Source organism: Mizuhopecten yessoensis, unplaced genomic scaffold (genome assembly GCF_002113885.1).
Source record: "Mizuhopecten yessoensis strain PY_sf001 unplaced genomic scaffold, ASM211388v2 scaffold10951, whole genome shotgun sequence".
Taxonomy (NCBI): Eukaryota; Metazoa; Mollusca; class Bivalvia; order Pectinida; family Pectinidae; genus Mizuhopecten; species Mizuhopecten yessoensis.
The window spans coordinates 12,915-24,126 of record NW_018408803.1 but is presented as its reverse complement, the minus strand read 5'-3'; the positions used below and the strand labels follow the sequence as shown (position 1 = coordinate 24,126).

General features: G+C 38.9%; 1 protein-coding gene across 1 annotated transcript; it reads left to right on the top strand.

The window, feature by feature from the left end:
- The first annotated feature begins 395 nt into the window (after positions 1–395).
- LOC110464026 (zinc finger protein 239-like) lies at positions 396–10,610 on the top strand. The gene is made up of 2 exons (XM_021519036.1): positions 396–445; positions 9,556–10,610. The coding sequence occupies exon 2, from the start codon at positions 9,685–9,687 to the stop codon at positions 10,591–10,593; it is 909 nt and encodes a 302-aa protein (XP_021374711.1). The 5' UTR covers positions 396–445; positions 9,556–9,684; the 3' UTR covers positions 10,594–10,610.
- Positions 10,611–11,212: the final 602 nt, after the last annotated feature.

The following is an 11,212-nucleotide window of genomic DNA, read 5'->3' as shown; positions in this document are numbered from 1 at the left end:
AAATACACAACGCAAAGACACATTTTACAACACCTAGAAGCGACACTCATTGAGCAAATCCCCTCCTGTTACCCAAAGAAAGTGGTGTGGGGCAGCCGCATCCTGGAATCCAACATTCTCCCTTTACCTGTTATATATCCACCTAACATGTAACGTTATATCACGCATTGGGGTAAATACACTCTGTGCGATGAGTGTTTTGGAAGAATAATTGCATAAACAAAAACAACCAAGAAACAAACAAACGAAATATCACTTTATTTCTTTCTTTGGAATATATCCTTTTCAGTCATATGGAATTTTAAATAGGTTATTTTCCTGATAACGAAAGGTTCTGGTCAATTCCGCTATATATTATACCATACGTGTTACTATTCAGGTCCTTAGCCATGCCCATACTTCCGGTTTACGCTATCGATCGATGACATCGGTGACAGACATTCCGGTAAGTAATTAGAAAATACACATGCATGTAAGAGCAGCGAATGCATGTATACTTTTTTTTTTGATGATCTGCAGAAATTGAGTGAATGCGCCCAGAAATTAATCTGGGACGAGAGAGTTTTCTTTAGACACATGTACAGCACAGCGGTTTGTTTTCGGAATAGCACATGTACATTGCAATAATTTCGGTTAATAATACACGACCACACGAGGTCTGGGAATCCTCGATTTTTATAAGGTCTTGTCATGTATATAAACAATTACTACCTACATGGTCACTGCCTAGCACACACTGACAAAGCAAAATATGAAGGTGTCGAAATCCAACAAGATCTGAAATGGAATTCCCACATTAACATCATTACAAACAAAGCAAGTAAAACATTAGGCTTCATTCGGTGCAATTTAAAAGCAAACTCCCAAAAAAATAAAGAACAAGCATACAAATCTCTAGCTTGCCCATGCCATATTTCGAATATGCTTGCTCTGTGTGGTATCCTTACCAAAAAGGTGATATCAACAAACTTGGTATGGTACAGCGAAGAGCTGCAAGATTTGTCACTAACCGCTGTCATAACACCTCAAGCGTTAGTGACATGGTCCAACATCTTAACTGACCCAGCCTCGCTGATAGACGTAAGGACGGCGTCTTACTATGATGTATAAAATTTATTTGAAGCAGATATACTGACCTCATAAACTATGACGTAACATATTAGTTAGCAATAGCGACGTCTGCTAATTATGCGTACCCGCCATAGCGATATCACAGCAATAGAAATACATAATGACGGTCTCATGGTAAAGAGTACTATTGGTTTTGGATTCAGATTTACTATAAGTACCACATTTGTGTTATCTATGCATCAATTATTGGGAGAAAAAACCCCAAAAACTTCCTCTGTGTGGGGTGAACTGGGGGCCATTACATTACTCATCCGATACACTACTGATGTCACTACACATTATATAATTATTATTAATACTATTATTTCTACATCTGTAAGGATATATTTTCTGCTGTTATAATAAACATTGAAGTGTAGCAGAACTTGTCTGGATCGATTTCCATTGACCACACAGTGGCCCATTTGAATATGTAACTTTAAAATAAAAAACTCTGGAGGTCCTGGACTTGAATTTCAGTATAAGCGATATATTTTTAGATACTCAGTAAGCAAAAGTAGCTACACTAAACACTCTAGACAATTCTATTCAAATTCACGGGGATTTAAGGACATTCCAGTAGATGTTTTTTTAACAAGAAAACCAACAACACACAATCGTCTTCTGCCAAATGAAGTAAATATGTCTTAACAATTATGCCTCAATGTGCTAAAAGCAGTTAAAAACTGCAACACGTCTATACATTCAACAATTCTAGCACTGCTCAACAGCGTGATCCTTTACAGCTGAGTAGACTGGAACAAGCGGTGTAAAGTATCTTGCTCAAAGATGCAACACAGTGCCGTGAAGTGACTTGAACCCGCAACCCTTCGGTCACAAGCCTGGTGTCCTACCGCTTGACTACAGTGCCTCCACATATACATATATTCATGTTCATATTAGGCAGAAAACAGTTTTGACTCACTTTAAGCTGGGGTTCCCTTCCAAGTAGTCCATCATTTCCAAGGAGCAACATATAAGCCTAAGTTTTCATGACATTGGCGTGTTGTATAGGCACTTTTTATATGATTCAGACTCTAGTAGGGCAAAATTAAGTTTGTTAATGGTAACAATATAGCCTTGGGCTGATTATAGAAGGGTGAGGGACCTTATTTAAGTATGTGACATGTCAAGTTCACAAGATACACAAGTATTTTTATCCATGTTTGGTGAATGTAGGTAACATACTCAAAGAGATACATTCTGGAAATTTCTTGGTATAAAAGTAAACAAAGGGCAATAACTGTGTATGTATTGAGGCATGAAACCCTTTTTTAAGTGTGGGCTACTCTGCTTTCATAAGCAGGATTTTCACATATCTCAGAGTATCCAGTTGGATTTTCCAATAAAATAAAAATACACTCAGCATCATATCAAATGGATTCCGACTCGGCTAATAGAAAATGCCACAACCAAGTACCCCTTACTAGGGGAAGTAAGAGAGTGACTGTAGTGGTTTGTCCTAAACAATGCATATTTTAGCACTAGAAAACCAGATATTGATTTTTGGAACTTTTTCCACTACAGACCGAGAAACGGCATATGCCGTGCGTAGCACTGACTACCCGACATGGAATTTTATTTGTGTCTTCTGGTTATTTGTAAAACTTGAACTTTTTTATGTTGAAATATTTACTGGACACTCAACATTAGAGGTGAGATAAAATCCAAGATGGCGGACCATGTTGAAATTATGTGAACAGGGGGGTTGCTCGCAATTAAGCCCCCCCCCCCCACTTTTGGCCCATCTTTTTTCTCAGGAGGGGGGGGGGTGTTATTGCCGGTAAAGTACGGTATCACACATTTTTACATTTTTGAAGAAAATAAAAAAACAAAAATGTTTTTATTTCACTTTTACTGTAAAAAATTTCATCTGATTCCCCTAACTGTCATGGCCCTAAATGCATGAGCTTGTTGCATGGAACAGTATCCCTCTGTCACTTGAATGGAGTACAGTGAACTTTTCTCATATCTATGACCTTGGCATACTTCTTTAGCGGTCCTGGACCGGGACGACCATCAGTGACCAGGTAGCTGTATTGGAGCATTAGTTTACATATGTGTTTATTATATGACTGGTGCTAATTCCGAGTCCTGATTGGAGGAGTGAAATCATGTGACAAGTCTGTAAATCTGTTACAGACCTCGTTCTATGAATAGAAAAGTGTTAACATACCTCAACCTATAAATAGAAAAGTGTTATAGACCGCTACTAAAAATAGGCCTAGGTGATTTCCCATCTATCAATTAACAGACAATCAAACAATCATTCTATGAATAGAAAAGTGTTAAAGACCTCGACCTATTACACTTTGGCCTCGGTAAATATTGTTCAGACCATGTCTGTAAGTCAGGGATAGACCCCATAATTGCATATATATTTGTAAAAGGATCGGTTTTTCACTTCAAAACCAACACCCAGGTTTGGTGATCTTGGGTCCGTCAGGGTCTTGCAGTCCGATATGATTGAAGTTTGGCAATTCAAATACACACAGACACTGAAATATAAAATTCAGGTAGTTTATTAATATGACATGGAAATATCTATGCACAGGGACATGAGTTTAGACCATGCTGTCCCACACTGGAGCACACATACACACCAATAACATGGCTTTATTTCTAAGTGGTACAAGGCCTAACTGAATATATATACTTACGGCTACACGGCCATATGCCTATTGATTAGACGACGAAATGATATACTGACGGCTACACGGCCCTATGCCTTTTGAATAGACGACGAAATGATATACTGACGGCTACACGGCCCTATGCCTTTTGAATAGACGACGAAATGATATACTGACGGCTACACGGCCCTATGCCTATTAAATAGACGACGAAATGATATACTGACGGGTACACGGCCCTATGCCTATCAAAAAGACGACGACATGATATACTGACGGCTTCACGGCCCTATGCCTATTAAATAGACGACATGGTTCAAATCACGACTCTAAAACTCCTACAAAAATACTACATGATTTTTGAGAAACTACTACTAGAAATGTGACTGGTAAACTATCTACGCTAACATTATCCTATTGCGGTTTAGGGACCCTATACCTACAGCTACTCCTACAGTAGAAAAGAGGTGAGCCGAACCAGTCCTGTCAAGACTTTTATTCTAACTGCCGAGGCACACAGGTGTTCATGTACCGGCTTAAATACGTGCACGTGCAATAGTCGCGCCAAATTACTTGGAACATTTCCGCTGTTGACTCGAAGCATCCCTAGGTGGTGGAGATTCAAAATTGTACAAATGGTGGGGCTGACCCCCCCAGGGGGCTGAGGGTCGGGGCCAAAAAGAGTTATTTGGCTATATTGCTTTAAGCGACTTCTTCTCTGGAACTAAGAGATGGATATCAACCATATTTGACTGGAATCATCCCTAGGTGGTGGAGATTCAAAATTGTACAAACGGTTGGGCTGACCCCCAGGGGGCTGAGGGGTGGGGCCAAAAGGGGGCAATTTGGCTATATTGCAACAAACGACTTCTTCTATAGAACTAGGCACTGGATATCTATCATATTTAATCAAAACCATTCATGGGATGCAGGGATTCAAAATTGTACAAATGGTGTGGCTGACCCCCCCAGGGGGCTGAGGGTCGGGGCCAAAAAGAGTTATTTGGTTATATTGCTTTAAGCGACTTCTTCTCTGGAACTAAGAGATGGATATCAACCATATTTGACTGGAAGCATCCCTAGGTTGCGGAGATTCAAAATTATACAAATGGTGGGGCTGACCCCCCAGGGGGCTGAGGGCGGGGCCAAAAGGTGGCAATTTGGCTATATTGCTATAAACGACTTCTTCTGTAGAACTATGCCATGGATATCAATCATATTTGGTCAGAAGCATTCATGGGAGGCAGGGATTCAAAATTGTACAAATGGTTGGGCTGACCCCCTGGGCTAAGGGGTGGGGCCAAAAAAAGTGTATTACATGGAAATGGTTGAGATCTTCACCATATAACCATATATACAATTGCTGAGTATAAAGAGAAGAATGCACATTTGCTTCCAGGATGGCCCTAGGGTCTGGCCTCACCATTGGAGACATAGTCCATGGGCCATAACTTTAAAACGGTTGAGATCCCCACCCCAAAACTATATATACAAATGCTGGGCATAAAGAGACGAATGCATTCATGATATAAGAATAGACCCTGGGGTCTGACCGAACCCCTTGGGACCTAGTTTCTTAGTCACAGCATGGAAACAGTTGAGATCCCCACCCTATAACCATATATACAATTGCTGAGTATAAAGAGATGAATGCACATATGCTTCCAGGATGGCTTTGGGGACTGCCCCACCCTAGGAGACTTAACCCCTTGGTCATAACTTCGAAAAGGGTTAAGATCCCCACCCCAAAACTATATATACAATTGTTGGGCATAAAGAGACGAATGCAGTCATGATATTAGAATCGACCCAAGGGTCTGCCCCACCCTTGCAGACTTTACGCCTGGGTCATAACTTTGAAACGGTTGATATCCCCACCCCAAAACTATATATACAAATGCTGGGCAAAAAGAGACAAATGCAGTCGTGATATTAGAATTGATCCTAGGTCTGGCCACAACCCTAGGGACCTAGTTTCTGAGTCACAGCTTGGAAGCAGTTGAGATTCCCACCCCATAACCATACATAAAATTGCTGGGCTTGAAAAAACTAATACAGATATGCTACAAGTCTGGATTGGCCTTGGGGTCTGGCATATTCCCTTGGATCTCATTTGGAGAATATTTTGCCATGATTGCTTAGATATCCAGGTGAGCAATACAGGCCCTATGTGCCTCTTGTTTTCTTGAAAAGCTATGAAGCCCACATTGTCCACTTCATCATGTATAAGCTAATTTTGGTGCTGATTATTTAAATAGCCTGGTTGAAGGACCATGGTGAGCTTATGTCATACTGTAGCGTCCGTCTTCCGTTTGTCAACTTTTCCTTTAAACCGCTACTTGCCCTGAACGGCTCAGTAGATATTGACTAAAGTTGGTCTGGAGCATCTTTAGGCCAAGGGGACTCAATTTTGTATAAATGGTGGGTGTGGCCCCCTTTGGGGTAGAGGGGCGGGGCCCTATAAGGGAAATAGAGGTAAAACCTTTAAAATACTTCTTCCACCATAGGGATTAAAAGTTTTTATCCTAATTTAGTCTGGAGCATCCTTGGGCCAAGGGGACTCAATTTTGTTTAAACTGTGGGTGTGGCCCCCCTAGGGGCAGAGGGGTGGGGTCCTATAAGGGAAGTAGAGGTAAAACCTTTAAAACCTTCACCTACTGTAGAGATTGAGGGATTTTATACTAATTTAGTCTGAAGTATCCTTGGGCCAAGGGGACTCAATTTTGTATAAACAGTGGTTGAGGTCCCCCCTGGGGGCAGAGGGGCAGGGCACACAAGGGAAAATGGAGGTAAACCTCTAAAATCCTTCTTCTACCATAGGGATTAAAAGATTTTATCCTAATTTAGTCTGGAGCATCCTTGGGCCAAGGGGACTCAATTTTGTTTAAACTGTGGGTGTGGCCCTCCTAGGGGCAGAGGGGCAGGGCCCTATAGGGGAAATAGAGACCTCTAAAAACTTTAAAATCCTTCTTCTAATGTAGGGATTAAGGGATTTTATCCTAATTTAATCTGGAGCATCCTTGGGCCAAGGGGACTCATTTTGTATAAACAGTGAGTGTGGCCCCCCTGGGGGCAGAGGGGCGGGGCCCAATAGGGGAAACATATCAAATTCTTCAAAATCCTTCTTCATCTGTAGGATGACAGGATTTTGTCCAAATTTGGTATGAGGCACTCTTGGATGAAGGGGAACAAGTTCTATATTAATGGTGGGTCTGACCCCCCTAGGGGCAGAAACGCGGGGCCCAATAAGGGATGTAGAGGAATAGCTTTAATATTCCTTTTCTTCCGTTGGGATGAAAGTATTTTGACCAAATTTTAACAGCATTCTATGGCGAAGGTAAATTAATTTTGTATAAATGGTTGGTAGGACCGCCTGGGGGCAGAGGGGCAGGGCCTAATAAGGGAAACAGCAAATTCTTCAAAATCCTTCTTCTTCTGTAGGAATGACAGGATTTTGTCCAAATTTGATATGAAGCACCATTGGATGAAGGGGAACAAGTTCTATATAAATGGTGGGTCTGACCCCCTAGGGGCAGAGAGGCGGGACCCAATAAGGGATATAGAGGAATAGCTTTAATATCCTTTTTCTGCCGTTGAGATGAAAGTATTTCAACAAAATTTTGATAGTAGCATCCTTTTGGGAAGGTTAATTAATTTTGTATAAATGGTGAGTCTGACCCCCTGGGGGCAGAGGGGCAGGGCCCAATAAGGGAAACATAGCAAATTTGCAAAATCTTTCTTCTTCTGTATAAATGACAGGATTTTGTCCAAATTTGATATGAAGTACCCTTCACCCAAGGGAGAGGGGCGGGTCCCAATAGTGGAAACAAAGCAAATTCTTCAAAATCCTTCTTTTCCTGTAGGAATGTCAGGATTTTGTCCAACTGCATATAAATTTAACCCCTGACTAACCATGTTATAGATTACACTACGTATACCAGCAACATCTGGCTATTCAACTTCAATTTTGCTAACATTTCCAGGTGAGCGATACAGGCCCTCTGTTGTTTTCAGTTTTGATCACAGGGGCTATTCATTAAACAAATATATCACCCATGGCCACCATTCTCTATTGTACACTGAAGACTATTGTACATGTGGGACTATGTCTTTGGGTGACGTCATATCTTAAAAACAGTTTTCAGAGAAATTTGATATTCATACAAATTTTCTCACTTTTCAAGGTGTCATTAATTCCATAAAGAAATCCATTTCACATGAGGATGTTTCTAATTGAATGTAGATTATCCATATATCCCAATTAATTTGGAATTTTTTCTTAAACACAAAAAAGGAACTAAAGACTTTTACCATGTTCTATGCCAAGATAATACAATATCTACCGGTAGAAAGAAGTGGGAGGAAATATTTGAATTTAACACAGAGATATGGAAGAAAATCTATACCATTCCCTTCAAAATTAGTAAAAACACAAAACTACAGTGGCTTCAATTTAGAATCAATCAACAGATTTTAACTACTAATTCATATCTTTATAAAATAGGTCTTGTTAATAGTCCATATTGTTTTCATTGTAAAACTGACACAGAAACTATAGTTCATGCATTATGGGAATGTAAAGAAGTACAAGTGTTTTTAACAGATTTTGAATCATTGCTAGATGTGTTATTAATTCCATTTGCTTTTAATAAAGAATCTTTTATCTTTGGTTTCTATGATAGAAAAAACAATGTTGATAATTTAGTACTTCTTATCATTAAACTATATATTTATAAAGCTAGATGTCTGCAAACTGGTCTATCAGTTTTAGCTTTGAAAAACTTAATTAAAGATATTTACAATACTCAAAAATACATTGCTGTAGGTAATGGTGAAAATTATCTCACTAATTTTAAAAGGGAATGGAAAAAATGGGAAAGATTACTGCAGGCCATATAAATGAAATGTAAATTAATTATAATAATATAGTACCAATGTAATTCCTGTTAAATGTAGCCTATGTACAAAAATTTACACAATATTGAACAATAAGCCCTTGTCAAATCCTCAGACACCTCTCCAACCTTCCTTTTCTTTCATGTCCCTCTCTCTCTTCATTACTCTTTTCTTTCCTATATCTTCTTCTAAAACAGTACAATGGTACATAACACCCAATATCCTGATTTCAACATGTGAAAATAGCCAAACTGTTTTTTTTTCTTTTTTTTTTTGTATTTGTTTGCTTCTCAACTACAATGCATACAATATTATTCTATGTATCTTGTTTCAAACTTACAAAGAAAATAATTGTTTTTCTACATTGGTACCCAAATCGATGTTATAATATAAGAATGTTAAAAAAATGTCAAGACAAACAAAAAACTTATGTGAAAATTAAGAATGTGAGACTGAAATATGATGTGTTATGTTTAATGTACTGTTGAAAAAATTCAAAAAAATAAAAATAAAATATAAAAAAAAATAAAAAAATATCTTAAAAACAGTTTAGATCATGCATATTTAATTTGTTTGATGACCCAACAAGCATGCTGCATGATCTAGCCTCAGGATTTGGCTATGCCCCTGGAGACTTAATCACTCTGTCATAATTACAACGTAGAAACCATTGAGATTCCAATTATTTTATTACATGTACATGTATATAGATATATTACGGGTCGCTGTGCATGTGTATATCTTGAATGCATAATTATCAATCATAAGTTAACATATTATGGGCAAATGAATGCCACATTTTGTGAGGTTGATGATAATTATGTCTGAATTAAGCATAATGTATATCAGAATTTGTTCTATGATATTAAAAAAATGCTGTTTTACATCATTGGATTTAACTTTTTGTATGTTTCAGAATCCATCAGACGATTTATACCTTTCTTCACCGTACATGGAACTTAAACTTTCATTACCAACTGCATTTGGTGATATAGACATCAAATTCTTCCTTTCCAACTGACTTTGCAATATATGCAATAAAGATATGGAATCATACGAGATTTTGTTTGAGACCAAAGAAGACTGTTCTATTGTAACACATATGGAGGACAAACCGTACAAGTGTGATGTGTGTGGTAAAGAATTTAGTTGTGCATATAAGCTACAGAAGCATTATAGGACACACACAGGAGAAAACCCCTACAAGTGCACCGTGTGTGGTAAGGACTTCAGTTATGCATCTGACCTACGGAGACATAGTATGATACACACGGGAGAGAAGCCTTACACGTGTGATTACTGCGGTAAGGGATTTAATTATTCGTCTAACTTAAATAACCACATCCGGACACACACAGGAGAGAAGCCGTACACATGTGACGTATGTGGTAAAGGATTCTGTCAGTTATCGGGTCTACAGGTGCATTTCAGGACACACACAGGAGAGAAGCCTTACAAGTGTGAAATCTGTTGCAAGGAGTTCTGTAAGTCGTGTAATCTGAAGTCACATCTCGGGACACATACTGGAGATCTAGACAATCCTTACAAGTGTGATGTCTGCGGCAAGAACTTCAGGGTTTTATCTTTGCTACAGAGACATTTCAGGACACACACGGGCGAAAAACCGTACAAGTGTGATGTGTGCGATAAAAGATTCGGTGATTCCTCGCACTTATATGCTCATCAGAAGACACACACCGGAGATAAACCATACAAGTGTGATATCTGTTGTAAGGGGTTCAGTAAAACGTTCAATCTACAGAGACATTTCCGGATACATACAGGAGAGAAACCATACAACTGCAATATCTGTGGAAAGGAGTTTAGTGATGCATCTTACCTACAGACACATCAAAGGGCCCACAAAGCAGACGATCCCTACAAATGTAGTACGTGTGATAAGAGCTTTATCAAAGCATCTGATCTACATACACATTTCAGGATACATACTTGAGACGGTCCATTCTACATCCTCGACACTCCAGGGTTTACACTCACGTATGTGTCTGCATCCCTGGAATATGTCGTTACAAAATCAAACGCTCAGTATGTACAACCTTGTGGATGAGACGAGAAGACTAGTTTAATCCTTTGATGTATATGAAAAGAATCTCTCGGTCGTGTAATTGTAAAATTTACTTTTTTTAAAGTCAGGTGTTAGCTTAGCTATTGGTCAGGTTTTGTTACCTACAGCCTGACACCAATTTAATAGCTAGCTCATTGCGTTCAATTTTGCTTTAACATATTCTAGGCGTGCATAAAGTGTAAGTAAGCGTAATCCCTAAGGTATCTAGATGTCCTTTCTGGTGCATTATCCGTAAGAGTTAAGTTTAGTGCTTCGTCATAGCTACAGATAGGCCAGAACACAAACATGAAAGAAAACTTAAAACTAGATGTCTTCAAAAGAATGCTAGTTAAGTTATTTTATTTTTATCTGGAAATTAATTGCAAGCTACATTTCGAAGACATTTAGACTTTATAGCAGGTTACATTCCGCAGAAAATCAGATTGATCTCTTCGAGTGTGATTCATGCAGTAAGCTGTCTGTAATCAACACATCTAAAAACACCTAC

What these genes read in the sequence shown, in the direction of transcription:
- LOC110464026 (XM_021519036.1), top strand. Translation starts at nt 9,685, where the DNA reads ATGGAATCATACGAGATTTTGTTTGAGACCAAAGAAGACTGTTCTATT.